The sequence below is a fragment of the Heteronotia binoei genome, chromosome 18 (assembly GCF_032191835.1).
Source record: "Heteronotia binoei isolate CCM8104 ecotype False Entrance Well chromosome 18, APGP_CSIRO_Hbin_v1, whole genome shotgun sequence".
Taxonomy (NCBI): Eukaryota; Metazoa; Chordata; class Lepidosauria; order Squamata; family Gekkonidae; genus Heteronotia; species Heteronotia binoei.
In genome coordinates this window covers 46,103,957-46,126,822 of record NC_083240.1, presented here as the reverse complement: position 1 = coordinate 46,126,822, position 22,866 = coordinate 46,103,957, and the positions used below count along the sequence as shown (strand labels likewise).

The window sequence follows — 22,866 nt, the reverse complement described above, 5'->3', positions numbered from 1 at the left end:
TGCCTGAAGCTGCAGTGATGCAATGCCCTGTGTATGTCCTGAGTTAATGGAACAGCCCCTTAAAACAGAGTTCAGCAGCCAACTGGCCTGATGACCAATGTAACCCACAAAAGCCTATCACTGTCTTAGTACTTTTGTGAGGGCTCTTGGGAGTTCTATGGCTCCCCGCAAGGACACTGAGTGCCTACACTGATAACGTTGCATTTAGGAGGCTGGAGTGTGTAGAGTAGCCTCAGTCAAGTACTCTCAAGAAATATTTCTCAAGAACACCGTTCTCTGAATTACTTTTAAGAGATGAGACCATTAATAGGTTATGGCACTTAAGAACCATTTGCAAGAGGCTAAAGCATCTGATCCAGAGAAGTTGGAAACTCTTACCTTGTATGCTCATCCACAACCCATTACTTACCAACAGTTGCTTGCCAAGGCTGAACATCAGTCTATACCACACTACAGATCAGCTGAATGCCTGAGTGTAGAAGGGTCAGAGATGTTCTGGAGGGAAGGGCCACTCTCAGCCCACCAGCCTGCTCCCCACAGGCCTACTCTGCCCGTGATCCAGCACAAGCAGAAGGACGGGCCATGCAGCCCAGTCTTACGCCAGTTCTCAGGAGGCGCTTAAGAACTGGATTCATCACAGCACAAGACAATGCAAGAAGGAATTACTTCACACAACAAAACACCATGCACTTTTTTATAAAATTTTATTAGTCAAAAGAAAGAGGCAATAGCCAATTGAAAGCCTACTTAATCTTAGACTCCAATTTCTTTTTGTCTTTAAATTTAGAGAAACGACTTATGTTTTAAAACAAAACCCCCCCTTTTCCCCTTCAACATTTACCATCTACTCGTGCTGAATCCTTCCAAGGAGAATGCTCCAGCGTACCTCTCCAGGTCCTCGCTTTGCTCCTTTTACCAAAAAATGAAAACTCCATCGTGCATCTTAAGGGCTCCAATCGTCAAAAATAGGAGAAAAAAAATTCTTTGGAATAGCCAATTGAGTTGAACAAAAATCCACACGAGTGCGGTTTGGTTGGGGCAGGAATCCACTCCTATGTTCCTGGTAATTTGATCCCGCTCCATGAATCCTTGCAATTGATCCTCCCTATCCTATCCACAATATGATTTGAATCCAATGATCCAGCTCCAAGGATTGGGATCCAGTGAGCCCTCTCCAATCCAAACCTTTATAACCAGCAAAACCAAAAAAGAGGAGGCAAAAAGTTAGATACTATAATGAAAAAGAGGATTCTGGGGAATGATCAGTTATGTCTGCCTCGGAATAATCAAGACAGGCATCGATAACTATCAATTCCCCAAGACAAGCTTTTGAATTGTGAAGCTTATTTTTAGCAATGTTTATCATTTGGAGGAAACATTTACACAGGACAACTGATAATGCCAACATATTTGTTACTATATGGTGCATTACAGGTTTTGTGGTTGCAAAAAGTTTAAAGTTGCAAAAACTTGTTGCTAAAGCTATCCGCCTACTGCACGTCTAAAACTAAAAGCTCATTACTGTCCTCCAGTCTGGAAGGTTAATAAAAGTTAACTGAAGTGTTAAACGTGCCAGTGAGTCAACTCTTGACTTATCATGAAGGGAAAGGGGGCAGACTGCAAAGGAATTCCCACCACGGGGTGTTTCTTCCACCTCCCAACTTTCATTCAGTTACTTTTAAGAAGGTGAAACAGCAATGCTATATCAGTCACACAGAGGACATGCAGATTTTAGCAGTATTGAGATTATACCCACAGGATTGAAGAAACCTGCACTTAAACATTTTCCAATGGATAGCACTTGTAATCAACTGGCAATTGAAGCCAGTCAATATTCCCCCACCCCTTGGGCCTGGAAGAGCCATAATGGCACAACTAGACACAAATGCTGTCATGATAGTTAGATGACTAAAGCAATCATAACCTAGAATCCTAGCCAAAACATGGTGGGACAAGGTAATAAGCATGAAAATTCAAGCTCTCTGTATAAAGTCAATACTGCCAATTTCATCTGTGACAATAGCACTTGGAGTCATACCATTGCCTCCATTATTGATCTGATCCTCCTCAATCCTCCTTTTGACAATCCTAAAATGATTGACATGTGCTCCACAATCCTTTAATCCAAAGCATTCTTAATCCATCTCTTCAGATATGTCTACAGAAAGACACACGAAAAGGCAAGATAAAATGTAAGCTCCCCCAGAAGAGACAAGTCAAACCCAAACAACCCCCAACATCCCCAGCCTGTAGAAACCATAGCTGAACACAGACATTTTACACAGCAATACCACAGTTGGAAGAGTGTGGGTGGCAAACTAGAACTAAATGGAGAAAATCCTTGTCTATGACACCAGTTAAAATACAGTTTATCAAAGATGTGAGGGAATGTTGATGTTAAGGAGCAAATACTCACTAGGGATATTATACAAGAATGCAATTCAACACTTTAGCCAATTTGAGCAAAACAGCTTGAATTAAAAAAAAACTGCACTGAGTAAAGGAAAACTGCATACAACATGGGGGGGGGGTGTTTCTACAAAAAGAGCACCATTAAGGATCATTTATGTACGAGAACGTGATCTGCTGTGGCGGGGAGAGTAGCGTGGAGATCCTCTGCTTCTTCTTGGGGAGTAACTGCGACTCCTACTGTTGCTTCGGCTACGGCTTCTGCTACGACTACGGCTGCGAGAACGAGATCTTCCATAACTTGGACTTCTTGGACCATCAACTTTAACACGGATGTAGGCAGTTTCTCCCTAGCAAACAGACACAACTTTCGATTGAAAGGTCTACGTTTTTAAGCCATCTTTGCAGGCATGCTGACATTTTTACAAGAACCAAGAGAAAACATACTTCATCTCCTGGCATAAAATCTTAACATGGGATATTACCCAACTAGCTTTCTGCATTTGTCAGAGCTGCAAACAAAGAGACTGCACCTCCTTACCTTCAATCCTACTGTTTAAGCCCTGCGCATCCAATTCTGGTCAAAACGTAAGCAGAAAACCTACCTCATGAGATCTAAACTTAGTGTTATCCAGTTTTCGCACTGCGTAGGTCATGTCTTCTTTCCGTACAAACTCCACGACACCAGTTCCATCTCGGAAAACATCAGCATAACATACATCACCTGCTTCACGCATGTGATCCTTTAAATCCTGCCAGCTTCCACTGGGAGGCAGTCCTGAACAAGAGACAGGTTGCAAGTTATTTCTAGTGGAATTCTAGTAAGGTGAGATGGGCACCTTTCACAGTCTCATTTAATCCTCACAGTACATATAAAGAATAAGAGCAGGACTGCAAAAGCTTGGTGTGGAAATCAAGTTCTGCACTAATTTCAAGGTATTCTCTTGCAACAATGTATGCAAATGAGAATCTGTAATATATTTACTTCAATTATGTTTACAACATTTAAGATTGCTTTGGCAAGGACCAAATATGAAGAATGTTGATAGCAGAAGACAGAAAACTCAAAGACAGAGAGCTCCACTGGGCATTGAATCATCCAGCTACCATCAACATGCTTGTAAGTTGTTCCAGCAGAACAAAACATCAGTTTGTAAAAACTGAAAGCTAGGATATGCGGGGTGGCAAGCAAAACTCCATCTAAGCTGTGGAGTCTTGTGAGCAAAAAAATCAACTTTGTGAGTTACTGCATAAATTAGCTTGCTCTGGGGCCATTTTCCTTGAGCTAAGACAAAAATGTGTGAACCAGAGGCTTAAAAAACTGAGCTAGCTCATACTAACTCAGCTTAGAGGGAACACTGGTGACAAGCTGCGCTACTTACAAAATACAGTTGCTCAAAACTAATGTGCAACCTGAATACACTCATTAAAATGCACATAAAAAGTAACCCAGTAGTTCTACATCCTCACTACCTCATCTAAAACCTGATGTCAAAGCAGGCCTCAACCAATGTCATTTTCTTTCAATTGTATAGGTAACTTACCTGATACTACCACTCTGTACTCTGAGCGTCTAGATGGGGGTCCATATCGGCCTCTTGGGGCTCCACCACCTCCTCCTCCACCGCCTCCTCTGCCAGTGCCCCGGCCACTTCGAGGGAACTCCACTCGCAGACGGTACCCATCATAATCATATCCATCCCGTCCATACACTGCATCCTCTGCATCCCTACAAAAATGACACAAAGAACCACACTGATGACAAATTATAGGTTTGCTAATATCTGGCTGTTATTGCAGCACTTTCTCCATGTGAAATTATTTGGCCTTTGTTTCCAGGCAGCATTCTGCAGCTCTTCCTGTAACTGAAGCCTACAGGAGCAAGTCTAACGAGAACATGAAGTTTATGAACCTTACGGAAAGGTTTTGAACAAACGTTGTAATAGGGGGAAACCAAGCCAGAACAATTCTCTTGCTTGCCCTTCCCTATCAGGACATCAACCCACGGATCAATATTCCATCAGCCCCATGGATCAATCCTATCACAAGCCTAATAAGGATTGCTGGTGGAAGTACTGGATCCACAAGCTTGGGCAGTAAGCAATGCACGTCCTCACCACAGACTCTCACCCAATTTAGCTAAAGGGGGAGATATGTGGTGGGGGAAAAGTAACTTAATCAGAAACAGAGCAATGTATGCAAAGCTGGTTCAGAAAGGCTATATATGATTTTTTAAGAAGCTTGAAAAATTGTATGACTTTTAAAAATGCGTAATACCGGACTCATACATGAGAGAACCCCACGCCAACTCCACAAAGATAGTTACTTCAGTTTATGTAACAAGACAATGCTTTAACTCCAGTGCAGCACAAGCTGAGAGGAGACAATAGAACCCAAGACAATAACATATTCATTAATCAGGTAATTTGTGTCCTTACTTCACATGCTAGTTGTTCACATGGCTGTTACAATACTATTTTTACAATTTTTCAACGTGACCAAGTGGATTTAACCAAAACAAAGAGTACAGCACGCTTTCCCCCACCACAGTGTACAGCCATTTACATGGCAATGAGAGGAAGAGAAGCAGCAAAAATCCTCTGTACAAAAACATTTGAACGAGCTTATTGGGTCATCCTAAGGGGAAAGAACAGCAGAGCAGGAAGACAGAGCTTTTATCTTCAGTGCACATGCTGATTTAACAAGAGTCCATTTCACTTTTGAACTCAGGAGAGCTTATTTAACAATACTTATCTCATCCCTCACACTGGGTTCTTTATGGCAGCTATAGGCCATTGTCTAGAGTGAGTCCTTACTAAGAAATGCCTTTTCAATCAACTTTTAGTTTATTCCTACCTATACCTTAACCACAAAGCTGCTTCTGGACCCAGTGCTTACCTGAAACCAGGGTAAACTTTAGCGCCACAGAGACAAAAAGATTAACCTTTGAATCATGCTTTAGTCCATATCTTGTTTTTGCACTGAGCTAAGTATTATTTTGGACAATCTCATGCAACCCCAACCCATGGCATATTTATTTGCAAGTCGGTCATGCTGCAGTGGTACTTGCTCCCAAATAAGGGTATATGCAGGACTGCAACATTAGCTACTAGACCACACTAGCTCCCTTGAGTCAAGTTCATACAGGCTTGCAGACAAGCTAGTGGGTGATTGATCCCAGAGCAGACAAAGGAAAAGGAATCCTTCGTGCAGTTTGTGGAATGAGCAGCTCCAGAAAATACATCATCAGCTGGTGGCTTCAGGCAGCTTTAAAAGGGAGAAGAAATAGATTCACAAAGATGTCAGTGGTCTGCGTTTCCCATTTTACCTTGCCCACCAGTTGCAGGGGAAGGAGAAGAAAACACAAATAGCAATGGGGAGTGTGTGTGTGTACGGATATGAAAGCTGACATTCGAAATAAAACTTTGTTGGTCTTAAAGATGTTAGTGGACTCCTACTTTGCTCTATTGCTTCAGACCAACACGGCTGCCCGCCTGGATCCCTCTATCCAGTTACCTATCAAGAGAGCATTTCCCACAGGCCCAGGGGCGGCGGTCTCTCCATCCGGGATAGATCCAGGCGGGCAGCCGTGTCGGTCTGAAGCAGTAGAACAAAGCAGGAGTCCAGTAGGACCAACCAAGTTTTATTCAGAATGCAAGTCTTTGTGTGCACGCCTATTGAGCAAGTACAAGCAATGTCCAAGCGTTTGCGTTTTGCAAGAAAGGAAATGCGCGCTTGGACGTGACTGCAACCCATCCAAGCATCTGAAGAAGCGGGCATGCACGCGAAGCCTGACATTCTGCAAGAAGCTCCGTTGGCCTTCAAGGTGCTCCTGCGGTGTTCTGTGGCTCCCGACCAAGAGGGCTGCCCGGGCTCTATCAGCGGGGGGGGGGGGGTGTCCACGTGCTCGCCTCCGTCGCGATGAGGCAGGGAACTCGGTGGGGCTCTCTGGCTGCGGCAGCGCTGCCCGCCCCTGCAGGCGGATCTCAGGGGCGCCTCACCTGGGGTCCTCGAACTCGACGAAGGCGAAGGGCGGCCCCCCGCGCCGGTTCTTGAGGTCGATGTCCCGGATGGCGCCGTACTTGTAGAAGACGTCCTCGATGTCCTTGGTGCGGATGTCCGGCGGCAGGTTCCCCACGTAGATGCGGCAGTCGTTGTTCCCGGCCGGGCCGCGGATCACGCCGCCTCCAGACATGGCGAGGTCTGCAATGGCTGCGGTTGGTGGGGCGGCCGCTGCGCGAGGAAGAGGGCGGAGAGCCGGAGGAAGGACCCGCGCGAGGAGGCGACTCGGGGCGGGCGAGGACGAGAAGCAAAGTCGAGGCGCGGGACAGGCGGCTCCTCCTCTGTCTCTCCCTCCTAACAACCGCCACAAAATGGCGCCCGTCTCGCGCGGGCTTACCTGTCTCGCGCAAGGATCCTCCCGCGCTCCTCAGTTGCGGTGAAGCGGCTCGGCGGCTGTGAGTGTTACGTGGTCGTTTCGTGTTTAAATTGCGCATGCGCCCTTTCGGAAGCACGCTTTAAAAAAAAAAATAGTCTACCAAAGTCTGGTTTTCCGCGTTGAGGCGCTCACCGCACGAAAGGTAGGGAAAAGAAGCGGAGGAGGCCTCGTGGGTCCGGTTACAAAGTTAGCGTTTCTCACCCGCGAAGCTTCCAATACGCTGTGAGCAATGGGGGACCGTTGAAACGCCACGCAAAGGAGATCCGGCCACGGTAGGAGGAGCCCGGAGTCCCACAATGCATCGCGCGCAGAACGCCGTGGCGCCAAGGAGAGGAAGATTCCCACAATGCATTCCGGCCAATGGGCTAAAGGGGCGAGTGGAGGCGACAACGCCTCACCCTCATCGGGTGCCATTTAGTGGAAATAAATTCCAAGCAGTGCCGCACTTTCCAGGCTGCGGGCTAAATGTAAACGTTGTAGGTTTTACAGCGGAAATGTAATTATACATGTGAATGAGAAATGCTGTACATTCAAGCTGGAGTAAGAAAAGAATCGCTAGACATTATATTGCAAGTTTACTTTGGTTGCCCAAAGAGTGATTAACACATGAAATTCACTGCCACAGGAGTGGTGGCGGCTACAAGCATAGCCAGCTTTAAGAGGGGATTGGATAAAAATATGGAGAAAAACCTTCGCTTGAGATGCTGGAGAGCCGCTGCCAGTCTGAGTAGACAATACTGACTTTGATGGACCAAGGGTCTGATTCATTATAAGGCAGCTTCATATGTTCATATATATCTATACACACACATATATTGGCCACGGTGTGACGCAGAGTGTTGGACTGGATGGGCCATTGGCCTGATCCAACATGGCTTCTCTTATGTTCTTATGCTGGAGTGTACCAGAGAACATCCATAGAAAATCTGTGTGTTTCATAGATTATAGCAAAACTTTTGACTGCTGATCATAAAAAGCTGTGGTTGGTTTTAAAAATGGGTGTGCTATAGCATCTGATTGTTTTGATGTGCAACCCCTACGCTGGACAAGAGGCTTTTGTTCAGACAGAATGTGAAGAAACAGAATGGTTTCCAATCAGCAAAGGTGTCAGGAGTGAAAACTGGTGGAAGGGACATTAACAACCTGAGATATTCAGAGTATGCTGCGTTACTGGCAGGCAACAATGAAGACTTGAAATAACTATGGGTGATAGTTGAAGAAAGTGCCAAAGCAGGACTATAGCTGAACATCAAGACAAAAGTAATTACTGGGGGATTACACAGCTTTAAGGTTGACAAGAAATTGTTTAAGATTTTCTATTCCTCACATCCTTCATCAACTAAAAGGGATACTGCAACCAAGAAATGAGAAGGATATTGAGACTGGGAAAAGCAGCCATGAAGGATTCCTAAGTGTAAAGATGTGCAGCTGGCTGTCAAGATAATCCATACCACCCTGTTACTATGTACATATGTGAAACTTGGACAGAGAAGAAAGCTGACAGGAAGAAAGTTTTATGGATACCACAGACTTCCAAAAAAAGTGAATTCTAAATCAAATCAAGCATAAAATCCCCATAGAAGTTAAAATGACTAAACTGGTCACATTATGAGAAGACAAAAGCCCCTGGAAAAGCCAACATGAGATGGGTTGATTCAATAAAGGAAGCTGCGAGGGCCCTCAGTTTACAAGACCTGAGCAAGGCTGTTAATGATGGGATATTATGCAGGTCATCAATTCATAGTGGTGGTATAAGTCGGAAGTGATTTGACAGCTCAACACACACACACATAATGTGAAAACGTCTGTTGGGATACATGTTTTGTAACCCTACACTTATCACAGAGATGAGAGCACATCATTGTTAAGTATAGACTTCAGTAAGAAACCCAAGCTTACTGGCATCTTACAATTGTTCCTGGTAAACAACCTGATTTCTTTTCTGTGCACTTACATTCACACAATAGCAAGGCTTTTTTTAAAAAAAAAAAACTCTAACAATAAAGATAGCCTGTGCCAATCATGAGAGCAGCAAAATTGGGGGTTCTGTGTACCTGGGGAACTCACTAGGTACACTGAACAATGTGGCTCAACTCAGAACAAAATATATTTTTAAAAAACGATCCAATGAGAACCGCATCATCATTGGGGGAGGAATTAATTTGCTCAAGCCCCCAAGAATTTATCAAATACCAAAGAGGAGAGTATTGGGGGTTGTGTGAATATGGGGGACATTCCAACTTATTTATTTCCAACTTTCTCACAGGCCCCTGACTTTTTTCTGCTGATAGCTGAACATCATGGTCTTGCGCTGATATGTGCCACCCACAAATGATGTATAGATGATTTTGTATGCTTGTGGGAATGATTCTGTATGCAGAAAAATATGAATATGTGTGCAAAACGGATTAAGCTCATACTGCTCTTACAGGTGGTTTGGTCAGAAGAAAAAGCCACTCTCACCCTCAGTTCCAAATTCTAAGCTGCAGAGTTTGGTGAATAGACATGTGTACGGCAGTGAATACATTCCTAGAATTGGCACTGACCTTTCAGCCTCACAGTTACTAGATTGGCCAGGCCTTTTCTCCCTGGTGAATTTACAGTGAAAGCGTTTTGGGAGATTATGACTTGAAGAAGCTCTCCCTTGAAGAAGAGGGCAGACATGCTTTAGAGGGACAGATGTGCTTAAGATACAAGGAAACATGCTGGAGACTTTGTGGGCCTAGAAAGAGACACACACATGGTCTAAAGAGAGGTGACCAGGCAGATAATGCTGGTTCCAGTGTAACACCTAAGGCTCTTAAATGAGTCATTGAGGGCACCTCTTCATATGTGAAAAGTGCAGTGCCTTTCTGTCATGTGTAGAGCCTATCCAGATGTTGTATGTCAAACAATGACTCATACACGGGAGGGTCCAACAAGAATTGTTTAATCAAAACGTGGTTTGCAAGGCACGGGGAGCCCGGATAGAAGAATTCCACCTGTCGACTCCACCCTCTGTGTCGCAGCACAGATCTTATATACCTTAGCCAAGCCCTCGTGGAGCCCACCAATTGGTGGGTTCCCTCACAATCTGCCTAGCACCAACGTGCGCAAGTTTAAAGTATAACACTCCTAATCTCCCGCCCCTTTTCTCTCTTTCCAACTATTGTTACAGTTAACATTTTCTTACTTAGTTACCCTAACAACCTGTTTTCAGAACTAGAGTTAAACAACAGTGCTCCCCCTTTCAGTCCCTCCTCTTTTTATTTCTAACCTTGTTTCTCTAGTTCGAACTTATAATGATGCTCTCATATTCTACTTGTGGTGTTTGCTGTAAAACCATAACTACTTGTGTTTTTGGCTTCAAGTCCTTAATAAAGCTAATACATATTGGTAAGCATTGCATACAACAGCAAACCAAAACCCCCATTCATAAAATAATTAAAACAACAGTGAACAAACCCTTTAACCAACTGAAGTTAGGTAACCAGCTTGTAAGTCAATCCCAAAGATTCCATGTACTCTCTGAATACATTTGTCGTACCTGTATCCCTATACCTTGTAAGACTTTCACATCTGTTTCTATCTTACCTGATTCATTTATCCAATGGCAGCAGGTTATATTTAGCCAAATACATAAGCCTCCTTGAGCACTAAGCAAATAGTCCAAAGCCAAGCGGTGCTGATACAATTCTGCCCCTAAGGATTCAATTTCTGTTTGCAAGGTTTGTACAGTTTTTGCAGTTGTGTTTGCCAGTTTTTCTACTGTATAGCTTAACCTCCTTATTGTATTCACATTCCATGCTATCCCTACACCCCAAAACGTGATGGCGACATACCTCTCCCCTTCGGACAGATACGTATTGTCTAGATCATACCCCTTGCTTTCATCATACTCTCTTCTCACCCTCTGCCACTTCATGTGTGAATCCCACATTTCTAGGCTTTGGTGTTTAATATGAAAGGCAATATCCCCTGGGGCAACTGTTCCCACCGTACACGTTCCATTCCATACTCTAGGTAATATTTTTCCTGCCCATGTTCCACAAATCCACAAAACTCCTGATGGTAATCCATATAAGTATTCCCCGTGATTCATATAAATTCGTTCTTGTATCCCAAAGAACAACTGAGGCCCCTTCTGTGAGTATAATTGTATAACTGGGGTTTGGTTCGACCCGTCTGTATAAATGGAAAAAGGGGTGCTCCAGTTATTTCCATTGGCTCCTTTTTCTATCCCGGGTCCCACTTTAATTGTTAAGTTGCACTTCGGATAGTCACCTACTAAAGCCCTTCTCACTCTAAGCCCAGAGGGAGAACCATCACTAATGACATGATATTCTGATTGATTATGCCATTGGAAACACACTTGTGCCTCAGGCCATAAGTCCTGTCTAGTTAATAAGATCTGGTCTTTATCCTTGGGGATGGTTCCTTGATTCTTCGGAATTCTGGAACCGTTAATTGCAGCATGCAGCCATGTCATATTCCATCCATAAAGAGAAAGTACTGCAGTAACCATCATGGGCCATCCCTTCCCTCCTGAAGAGGGAGGGTGCACACAGGCCCAACAAGTTGTAAGGTTGGCTTCTTTAATTATGGCATTCATTGTTTTGTGCCAAATATTCTGCTCCCATCCTCCTAGAACGATTGAGAATAAAACCATTGCCCATAGGGATCCCAGCAGTCTTCCCAATTTCCCCCTCCCTGCCATACCGTAACCTCCCCTTCAGGTGCACAAGGGTTACACAACTTTCTCCCCAGTTGTCTGGTTGGAAATAGCTCAGGGTATTCCACCCAGTATTTCAATCCTCATGTGGGTGCAACCCCCTAGCCTCACCATCCTCCCAATCACTCACCACCCAAACCTTCCAAATTCTAGGAGTGCTCCCTGTTTTTGCAAATCGATATCTTTCCTTATAAATTTATTTATTTATTTATTTATTTATTACTTTACATTTATATCCCGCCCTCTCCGCAAGCGGACTCAGGGCGGCTTACAACATCATAAAAACAATCAATTCAATAAAACATATAAAACCATAATTTACTTATCAATTTTAAAACTATTAGCGCTGTTTCAATCCAATATAGGCGGTATTGACTTCTGACTATGATCGCCAGCATTCTGTAGGATGTCCGGTGGCAGCCCCTTTTCAATCAACCACAAAAGCCTGTTTAAACAGTTCAGTCTTACAGGCGCTCCGGAACGCCGACAAATCCCGCAGGGCCCTTATAGCTTCTGGGAGGGTGTTCCAAAGTTCTGGTGCTGCCACCAAAAAAGCCCTGGATCTCGTTATGCATAACTTGGCTTCTTTAGGGCCAGGGGCAGACAGCAGATTTTTTGTCCCTGATCGCAGTGCTCTCTGGGGGATATATGGGGAAAGGCGGTCCCGTAGATAGGCAGGTCCCTGACCATAAAGGGATTTAAAGATTCAAGCTTGGATCTTTCACCAAGAGTCTGCCTGCCATAAAATCAAACAAAGTAGGGAATAAGGGTGCAGTTGAGGCTTGTCCCACAAGCCAGAAATTCAAATGACAGCACAAGGGTCCTTTCCAGAGAGTCAGCTCTTCTGTGATCCACTCATCAGGCCACGCTGAAGATACTGTCAAGAAACGTTGCACTGAGGTCCACTCTGGGTTGTCTGGGTCGGTTAGTTCCCACATTTGTTAATCGCAGCTTCAGGGGTTCTCCTTCTACTGGCTGGCTGGTCCAGTTTTCCAGTTCTGCCCCTTTCTTGGTGCGAGTATGATGTGTCCAACCTCTCTGCAGTTCTTACTGCGGTCTCAGTGGTTAGCAGAATCTGGAAAGGACCTTCCCAACTTGGTTGGAGGGTCTCTTCTTTCCATCTCTTGATGTACACCCAGTCCCCAGGTTGATATCTGTGCACAGAAGCCTCCAATGGTGGAGTGAGGTGTATGAGTCCCTGCTCCCTATGAGACAAGGAGAGAGGACAAAGCCAGCACATATTCACGTACATACGTATCTTTTAACAAGTGTAAATTGTCTGCAGCTGTATCGGGCATCACCCTCCATAGTGGGAACCCATATAACATTTCAAAAGGAGACAGCTGTATTCCTTGTCGAGGCTTTGTCCTAATTCCAAACAATGCTAGAGGTAATACTTTTGTCCAAGGCAAATGGGTTTCCAAAACCAGTTTTTTTATTGCCTTTTTCAAGGTCTGGTTCATTCTCTCAGTTTGTCCACTAGATTGGGGGTGCCATGGGGTATGATGTTTTAGCTCAATCCCTAGAGCTTTGAGGGTAATTGACAATACTTTCCCAACAAATGAAGGACCCCTGTCAGCGTCCATCGTCTCTATTATACCCATTTCTGGAATCACCTTTTCTAATATTACTTTTGCTGTTACAGTGGCAGAAGTTGATGTTGTAGGGAAAGCCATAACCCACCCTGTGAGCTGATCAGTTAGGACTAAGACATACTTCAACCTTCCCACTCTAGGCATTTCAATGTAGTCCATTTGTACATGCTGGAATGACCGTACTGGTAAAGGTCTCCCCCCCCCTCTCTCCCCTTGGTCTGTTAATCTTATTCACCTTCATACACTCCTCACATCCTTTCAACACCTGTTGTGCAATCGTCCATGGGCTTTTGGTGAGGTACTTCTCTTGAAAGATAGTTATCAGTGCTTTTACCCCGCAATGCCCTCCCTCATGTAGTTTTCTGAACACCCACCAGGCCATGGCCTCTGGCAACCACAACCTATCTTGAATGAATATTTTTCCACCCTTTTCAACTCCCCCTTCATCTTTGGCTATCTGGGCCTCCTCCTCCGTATAAGACAAAGGTGTTTCAGGCTGAATTGAAGGTAAGACAGGGACCAAGGCTCCCACTATTAACTCCTCTGTGGCCCTTTTTGCTTTTATGTCTGCTTTGTTGTTCCCTTTTATATTATCAGAATTTCCTTTCTGGTGGGCTGATATGTGCACCACCGCTATTTGAGCTGGGAGAAGGAGATTTTCCAATACTTCCTTTATTAATTTTTCATGTACCAGTTGCTTTCCCCTGGTTGATATCAGTCCCCTCTCTCTCCACAATTTACCGAAAGTGTAGACTACTCCCCAAGCATATTTGGAATCTGTGTATATAGTAACAGACTTTTCTCGGCTTCTTTTCAAGGCTTGGTTCAGTGCATATAATTCTGCTGTTTGGGCAGACCAATGCTGGGGAAGGGGTTTCCTTTCAACCACTGTAAATCCCTAACCTTCCACCACCGCATACCCAGTCCCTCTCCTCCCCTCTATTACCCGGCTGCTTCCATCAATATAAAACACCTCACTTCCCGGTATGGGTGTCTCCTCTAAATCCTCCCGTACCTTAGTCTGAAGTGAAACCAATTGAATGCAATCATGTGTTCCCTTGCACCTCTCCCAGCCCACCAAGGCTAGAAGTGGATTGGGGCAGGAGTCTGTTACCAGGGTCAGGTCTCCAGGGGATACTAGCAAAACTTCCATTTTTGATAATCTGGCATCTGAGAGGTGCTGGTTTGTTGCTTGTGTCAGCAAGCCCCTAATGTTGTGCACTGTGTGTACTATCCAGTGTCCCATCCAAAATAGTTGTTTTGCCGCCGTTAGAGCTTTTACTGCAGCTGCACAAGATTGAAAGCAGGTCGGCCATCCTCGTTCCACTGGGTCTAGTGTATTAGAAAAATACCCTAGGGGGCAATGCCTCCCACCTCTCTCTTGGAAGGCTACCGCTCTCCCCACCCCTTTTTCTACATCCACGGCTAAATGAATCGGTTCAGTAAACCGTGGGAGATGTAGAGCCGGTGCCTGCATGACCCCTTGCTTTAATCGTGCCAAAGCCCCTTCCTCTTCCTTTCCCCATTGTACTCTATCTGGTTCTACATCTTTTAACTTGGCATACAGTGGTGCAGCTAGCTGAGAAAATCCATTTATCCACAAACGGCAGTAATTAAAACCTCCCAATAACCCGCTGAGGTCTTTCTTTGTTTTTTTTTGGGGGGGGTCAATCCCAGCAGCCCCTGAATCCTTTCCTGAGGGACACACCGGGTTCCTTCTGCAAGAACTATTCCCAAATATCTCACCATAGGTTCCACGAACTGCAGTTTGTTTTTTGACACCCTCAACCCATGGTCTCCAAAGAAATTCAAAAGGGCCACACTTAATTCTTTGACCTCTTCCTTTACTTCCCCCGCAATCAGGAGATCGTCCACATAAGTGGACAACGTAGGGCCATTTCTCGGGACTGGGAACTCCTTTAGAACCTCCCATAAGGTTTTGGAGAAAATTGATGGGCTCTCCGCAAATCCTTGGGGTAACACTGTCCACTGCCACCTGGCTGGTTGGTGGGTGTGGGGATGTGGCCACTGAAAAGCGAAGACTGGCCTAGAGTCTGGGGACAGTGGCACTGAAAAGAAGGCATTTTTAATGTCTATCACTGTGTACCACTTAGATGTTGGTTTTATGGTGGATATAACTTCGTGTGGGTTTGCCACCAGAGGGGAACGGATTAATGCCACTTTGTTAATTTTTCTCAAGTCCTGCACCATGCGATATGTTCCATCAGGTTTCTTTACTGGCAAAATGGGGGTATTCCAGGGAGAAGTGGAGGGCTCAATCAATCCTTGAGCTAACAATTCTCTTATAACTGGATAGATACCCGTCTGCTGTTCTCTTGTTATCGGATACTGTTTTTGGTAAATGGGCCGAGTATCCTGTAATACAACCTCAACTGGGGCCACGTCCATCCGGCCCGGATTATCTGGGGCCGCCCATACTTTGAGAGAAATTTCTCCTTGGTTTTCTTCTGATAGTGCTGCTAAACTCACTATGCATCGGCCCTCCTTTATAATATTCATGGTGCCTATCTTATCAGCCAAATCTCTCCCCATCAAATTCATCCCCTCCCTCCCCAGTAGGGCAAACATATGTCGTACTGTCTCTTTCCTTCCTGGGTATATTACATCAGTTTCCTCAGTGATGGGTGCTTGGAATGGTCTGTTTTTGACCCCTCGCATTCTAACACTCAGTGGCCCCAATCTGACACCTAGTGGTAACTTTTGTAATGTTGATCTTGTAGCCCCAGTATCATACAGAAATAACATCTTCTCTCTTTTCGGTCCCAGCCTTAGTTTTACCAAGGGCTCTTTGGGGCTGGGTCCCGAATATAGGAGCCCATGACACCCCTATTCTCCATCCTCATACATGGCTGCCACCCTATGTCCTTCCCACTCTTCCTTATCTCTGTTTTGACATTCTCTTCCCCAATGTCCCCTCATCCTGCAATACTTGCACACATCCTTGGGCAGGGGTCCCCTCTCTTCTCTTGAGTCCCTCTGCCCCTCCCATGGGAGGGGGGCGGGAACCCCTCCCTCGCATTCCTTTCTTTCTGTTATTCCAACCTCCTCTTCTCTCTCTGTCTTCCTGCTTCTGTACCTCCCTCACTGTCTGTACCATTAACTTGACTGTCTTTGCTTCCTTCTCTGCCTCTCTTCGGGCTATAACTTTCTGTGCTTCTACCACCAGATCTGTCAGGGGCTTTGTAAGCAAACCATCTAACTTCTGTAGCTTTTTCTTTATATCTGGGTTGCTTTGTTCCACAAAGTGAAACTTCAAGACTACCTTTCCTTCATCTGTCTCGGGATTTAGCCCTGTAAAAGCGGTCATATTGTTCTTTAACCTTTCTAGGAACTGAAAAGGGGGTTCTGCTGAGCCTTGGGGTTCTCCAAAAGCCTTATGAAAATTAACCACTGGGGGAATCATTTTTACCAACCCATCCAATAACATTCCCCTATATTGGGAACAAAAAGTCCGTCCAGCAGCTACTTGAATATCTAGGTTTGGTGGATTGCCATCAGGAAGAACCACCAGGGCTCCTTCATCTGTTCTATCTCCAGCCCCTTTAACCCAATGTTTCCTAGCAGTTGAAAGTGCTTGGGCTGCTTCCTCATTTCCCGCCACTTGTTTTATTATGTGCATCATAAGCCATCCAGTTTTGTCCTGAACAATATTGGATTTTCAGATAAGGGAGGCAACTGATTTCTCATAGCTTGTAATTCAGTACTAGTTAATGGAACTTTTACATACCCCACCGCTTCTCCCATTGGAACTTGCCTGAGGGGGGCCAACAAGTCTCTTCCAGGTTCTTGCACACCGTCTGCTAAATGAGCATGAACCTTGCTTGTTTTTACCTCTGATCTTGTCCTCCCCTCTCCTCCCCCCTCCTGGCGGCCCCATTCTTCTGTTCATTTTAAAAGATCGGACACCTCGGCATATGCTCCTCGACCTCTAGAGGTGGCTCCCTGTGGTGTTGCCTCCTGAGCATATGGTGGGGGAGAATTAATTGGTTGGCCATTATTTTCGGCGGGCTCTGACACAAGGGGCTCTGGTAAAGGCAGAGGGCGCCTTCTCCCTATAACATGGTCGTTAGGATCCCACACAGGGGGTTCTTCATTTTCTTCTATTTCAACTGCCATCATTGTAATGGCGGTGGAAAAGGGGTTTTTCGCAAAATCAGTTCAGATAGCAACACACTCTAAATTAAAAGGAACCTCCGGGCGCGGTTCCAACTTCAGCCAGTATTGCCTCATACCCAGAATTATCCTTATTAGTGGTACCATATTTTGGCCAATGATGTCCGTACGGAAGATCTTGGATGGCCGGCCATTCTAAACACGTCTTAACCAGTTGTTCTTTGGTTGGGCCATAATCTTTAAATCGTTCCCAAGCCTTTAATATGCGGTCCAAGGGGGTTCCCACAGGGAACTCCACTTTCCGCTGGCACCCCTGTACTACCGGCTTACCAGTCCCTTGCTCCTGCCCCTTGGGTATGTCTCCCCGGCGCTCCTTATTTTTGGATCCCTTTTGACCCATTGTGTCTAGTTTAACCAAGATACTCACCAGCTTTCCGTCGCTGGTTGTCCTTGCTGGCGCCCGCTCACCAACTTTCCGTCGCTGGTCGAGTCCTGGCGCCTCTACAATTGTTGGAGGACCCTCTATGGTTCTTGTCAACCTTGGGTGGTCTGCGCAGCGGTCAGAGGGAGATTATCCCTCTAAAAGGACAAATGGTCCGAGGGCCTGTGAGAGGCCTTCCCCTGAACCGCTGAGATGGCCCCCGTTAGGAAGATGCGTATCCCACTCTGCCACCAAATTCTCATGTGTAGAGCCTATCCAGATGTTGTATGTCGAACAATGACTCATACACGGGAGGGTCCAACAAGGATTGTTTAATCAAAACGTGGTTTGCAAGGCACGGGGAGCCCGGATAGAAGAATTCCACCCGTCGACTCCGCCCTCTGTGTCGCAGCACAGATCTTATATACCTTAGCCAAGCCCTCGTGGAGCCCACCAATTGTTGGGTTCCCTCACAATCTGCCTAGCACCAACGCGCGCAAGTTTAAAGTATAACACTCCTAATCTCCCCGCCCCTTTTCTCTCCTTCCAACTATTGTTACAGTTAACATTTTCTTACTTAGTTACCCTAACAACCGCATGTGTTTTCAGAACTAGAGTTAAACAACAGTGCTCCCCCTTTCATTTCAAGAGCTCATCCTTCCCAACCAGCATCACACATACACTCCTATCCATTCAGCCACGTTAGCCAGAGACTGGCTCAGGATCGCTAAAGCAGCACTAGGTGCTTTGGACAAAGAAACACTCCAAAAACAATTTTTTTAACTTAAGGGCTTTACAAAGAGATAAAGGGGATAAGACTGAACATTATGGAATTTCATGGGAAAAGTCCCACACAGAGAACAGTTGGTCTCCAACAGCAGCCCTTTGTGTCTGATCCGTGAGGAAAATTTCAACCAATTCAAATCACATCCCTTGATACCCCCTCCTGTCTCCTATCATCTCAACAAGACAGCATGGGCCACTATATCAAAGGTCCAATAAAATCAGAAGCCCCTCAAAAAGGCATCATCGTATGTCCATTCAGATGCAGATTATCAGCTACAGCTTGGTAGGAGTGACAAAGGTGTAGAACAAATGACTTATCCTGGAAGTCCTGTTCTGCAACCATTAAGGTGGGGCCAAGTTATTACAGTGGGCTTTTCCAGATTCTCATTTCCCTTACTACACACACACACACACACCGTTCTGTACATGTTTTACTCCCTGTGGTTGATTCGATATTACATAGCTCTATGTCCAGTTGAAATCTGCAGGAGGGTATGCCAGACATAAAGCAACATAACATTGAATTGACCACTGGAGGGAAATTGAACCTTCTCTCTGCCCCAAAGCAACAGCAATGCACAAGTGAGGAAAATGAGAATGCAGAAAAGCCCAGGATTCAGTGCTCATGCAGCCCCCTGTCAGGAAAATATTGCCCCCCTGGCAGTTCTAGGTTGGGAAAATGGCAAAGGAGGGAAAGCAGAATCCCCCATTTTCCCCACATCACTGTTCTTATTCAAACTGGGTACACATAGCACCAGGGTTGCCATCCCCAGATTGGGAAATTCCTGGAGATTTGGGGGTGAAGCCTTGGGAGGGACTTCAGCCACATATAATGGCCCACTCAAAGCAGCCATTTCCTCTAGGGGTATTTATCTCTGCTATCTGGAAATCAGTTGTAATTCTGAGAGATCTCCAGGGAGACTGGCAACCCTGTGTGGTGCTGTGGAAGTGAGTTCCCACAGGGAGCTTACAGCTCCTGTCTGACTGCAAGTCCCCATGGCATCCACCAGTTAAATGTAATGCATGATTCGGCCCTGAATTATGTTGCCCAGAAAGGGCAAATGAGAAACGATAGTTGGCCCTATTCTTCTTCTCCAGCAATGGTTTCTTAACAAATGGACTGGACTCCCCCTTCTAGCAACTGAGGAAGGGAGCCTGGAGTCAGTGGTTAATTTTTGATGGATGTTGGGGAGCCAGTAATATGCTCCTTACAAGATGTCAGGATCCAGGCTGGACAGAGTTTAGGGTTGTCAATCTCCTAGTGTGGTTACACAATCTCCTAGTGGGGCCAAGAGTTCACCTAGAATTACAAGTGATCCTCAGACTACAGAGATAATTCCCTGATGAAGATGGCTGCTTTGGACAATGGACTCTGTAGCATGATACACTGCTTTTGGCTTCCCAAACACCTGTTGCCTCAGGCTCCACCCTCAAAATCTCCAAGAATGTGCCAACTTGGAGTTGGTAACCCTAGGGCTCAAGAGCACTATTGCTCATTCTTCCAAATCTAGTAATGACAATTAGATAAACACCCCCTTTCAGCCACATGCAGGAAACAGGCCTCCATTGACTCAGCACATTTGACATCCTGCCGACTGACTCCGCACAGGCTCCCCCCCTGAGATGTAATGTAGCTTGTCTAACAAGCAGCCCCAGTCTCAAAGCTGGCTTTGCAATGCATCTTTTTTGGGGGAGGGGGGAAGGTGTCTTTGTGAGGAAGTTCTCTGAGGGAAATCCATCCTAACCTTTCTGGTCTCTCCCCAGCAGCGGTGATGATGAGTAGCTATTAGCACAGAAACCAGGCTGCCAGCCAGCATTTAAAACTCCTCGAAGCACTTCCATGCGGAGTGGCACGGAGCCATCTGTGTTTATGAATCCCGCAAGTGAGCAGCAAGAAGAAACCAAAGCAAGCTGGCAGGCTTAAATGGGCACCACCAATCATTATGTCCATCGCATTGGTACTACTCGAGGGCGTCTTTAGCAGGCACCAGTCCACTGCGCCTGGTCCGTATCCCGGTCAGAAGGAGAAGAGGAAGCAGCCAAAGACTCCCACTGTTCCATCACACCTGGGTCCAGTGCCAGCAAGAAGCTCCCTTCTCTCACCGATAGTACAGTCCTGGACAGAATTGCACTTGGCCTTCAGTGAGCTTAGAAGGGCATATTTCAGCCACTGCAACTGGATCACAGCCTGCTTTCAGTTTCCTGTTTTTATAGAAGGGACATAGGAAGAGTAGGGGGAAATCAAAGCACAGATCGCAATTCGTGCCTAAAATAGCTGATTTGTGGTTTGTTCCGAATTGGTTCGGGTGCTCATGTTATGCACAACTCGCAAAATGAAGCAACTTGTTTTATGGGTGGTTCGTCTGTGTCATTATCAGCAGGGGATCCTCCTTGCGTGCCACGATGTGTTCAGTGTGATGACATCACATGGAAGTGCCGATATCATGCCAGACACGTCACCCCAGCAAATGTGCCTGGTGCAAGAGCAGCAGCCGGGTGATGTCATCACACTAGGCACATCGGCAGTGCGCTGGTGCTTTCTCGCCCTCCCAAACAAAACGAACCAATGAACCACAATTCGTTCAGAAAATGAAAAAAACCACACAAAACAAAGCAAGCCACCAAACTGGACAAACCACAGAATGAAATGAACCACCATTTCCACATTTTGTTCCCATCCCTAGTAGGCACTGATGGGGAGTGGGGGTGGAAAATAGGCATACCTTTGATGAGGCCAGAGGAAGAAGAGGTCGCATCTGGGCATTATGGCTTTTAGCTGCTTCTGCAGCCGATCTTTGGTTGAACAGCTGCCTAAAATACCATTATTGACGACATAACTGGGAGGCTTGTCAGTATCCTCTAACTCAAGACTTTTACACACCAGGCTGTTGAAACAAGAAGTAGGGAGGCATTAAAGCAGGTGTAGAAGGGAGCTGGAAATGGGCTGCATGCTGAACTCTGCTGGGGGAGAGCAAGCCATATTTTCTGTTTCTGTGTGTGGTTACAGGCCTTGGGAGATTATCCTCAGTTACGCTGATAGCTTTTTAACAATCTAGGATATTTCTTTAGTGGGAACTCACCAGACCCCCTCTCCAGCAGTTGGGATGGAATATGTGTCAGAGCTTGGGAGTGACACCCCTGCTCCTAGTGGCAGTAGAGCAAAGGCACAGGATGACGTTGTTTGCTGCTGGGATCCTGGAGGGAAGCTGGAGTTGTGAAGTGGGGGAGGCATTGCAATAGCTGCTCTATGAGAATGTGATGTGGGATTCTCAGGTGTGCCGTCATAAGAGTGTATTTGCTTCCAGTATGTTGTGCTTATTCCTGTGCTTTTCTGGCCAATTGGAAAAACCCTCAGTAATCCTGCCCTGGAATTTCTCACCACTTAGAAGTGGGGGGCAAATAACAGCATTATGTTGCAAATCCTATGCACTTGCTGTGTGTCAAGTTCCCAATATTCCTACAATAAAAGTGACACTCCCTGGAATTGGAAGAGTATTTATTGTAAGGATCTGGATACACAGACACTGACTTGTTGCCGAGCAGTGTCAAAGGACTACACAATGGCACAGGTTCAGATTATATACTCCTGCAATGGTCGTTAAAAGCACGCCTGAACTTAGGGCGCGAAGACAGTTCAAATTTAGGGGCTACAGGTTGCACACACACATTCACTACGAAGCTCTCAACATCCAAGGGAGTGAGCAATGACTTTGGTACCAAGATAATTCCCAGCTCCTAGCATTACTGTGAGTACACATTCCACAATTTACATCAAAGAGGCCTAGAAGAAACACAGAGACAGAGATAATGGGAAGGGAACTTGACACCGTGCGCCTCAAGGGTAGGCAAGGGATGAACCTGAACAACATTATCTAAAGGCAAGATCTAAGCAACGTTTTCTGTGCATAGGTGCTAAGTGCAACGTTTGGGATATTTCCTGATTAAAAGCTTCACATTTAGCAGGACAAGATGGCGTAGTCCATGTTGTTAGGTCCAGTGATCATGATCTCAGGCTTATTCACTTGTTCTTCTAACTTTGTATGTGCTATTAAATGCCAACAATGCCCTTCCATTCTCTACCTAGAACAAGTAGGTTAAACCCTATGCAAAAGGATAAATGGATACAAATTAGACATTAAGACTTACAAGACTGAGAAACCTGTAGAACAGAGGTGGACAAACTGTGGCTTGGGAAACCATATGGTGGCTCTTTCACACATATTGTGTGGTTCTCAAAGCCCACACTGCCCTGTTGGCTATCTTGGAGAAGGTATTAGTCTCTTTAAATCACTTCTCCAAGCCAAGCTAGCCACTGGTTTGGAGAATGCACTTAAAGTTGCTTTCTTTCCACCTCTCCCTCCCCCTCTATTTT

At 45.6% G+C, this 22,866-nt stretch overlaps 1 protein-coding gene across 3 annotated transcripts; it reads right to left on the bottom strand.

The window, feature by feature from the left end:
• Positions 1-796: 796 nt before the first annotated feature.
• Positions 797-7,139, bottom strand: SRSF1 (serine and arginine rich splicing factor 1). 3 transcript variants are annotated; one of them, XR_009556411.1, is made up of 6 exons: positions 6,411-6,674; positions 3,954-4,138; positions 3,015-3,187; positions 2,573-2,759; positions 2,039-2,158; positions 797-1,185 (listed from the first exon to the last, which is right to left on the bottom strand). XR_009556411.1 is itself a non-coding variant. In XM_060259511.1 (5 exons), exons 1-5 carry the CDS (start codon positions 6,602-6,604, stop codon positions 2,136-2,138), a joined length of 762 nt encoding a protein of 253 aa, XP_060115494.1. In that variant the 5' UTR covers positions 6,605-6,674; the 3' UTR covers positions 797-2,135. The 3 variants fall into 3 exon arrangements, 1 of the variants encoding a protein (XP_060115494.1); XR_009556412.1 differs by having other exon boundaries at positions 2,039-2,759; positions 6,411-7,139; XM_060259511.1 differs by having other exon boundaries at positions 797-2,158.
• Between the last annotated feature and the right edge of the window lie 15,727 nt (positions 7,140-22,866).

Bases quoted from the DNA above. Each gene is read 5' to 3' on its own strand.
- SRSF1 (XM_060259511.1), bottom strand. From the start codon at position 6,604: ATGTCTGGAGGCGGCGTGATCCGCGGCCCGGCCGGGAACAACGACTGC. The intron at 4,139-6,410 runs GTGAGGCGCCCC...TCATTTTTGTAG, and splicing joins GTCGAGTTCGAGGACCCCAG to GGATGCAGAGGATGCAGTGT. The intron at 3,188-3,953 runs GTAAGTTACCTA...TCTCTTGTTCAG, and splicing joins GTACAGAGTGGTAGTATCAG to GACTGCCTCCCAGTGGAAGC.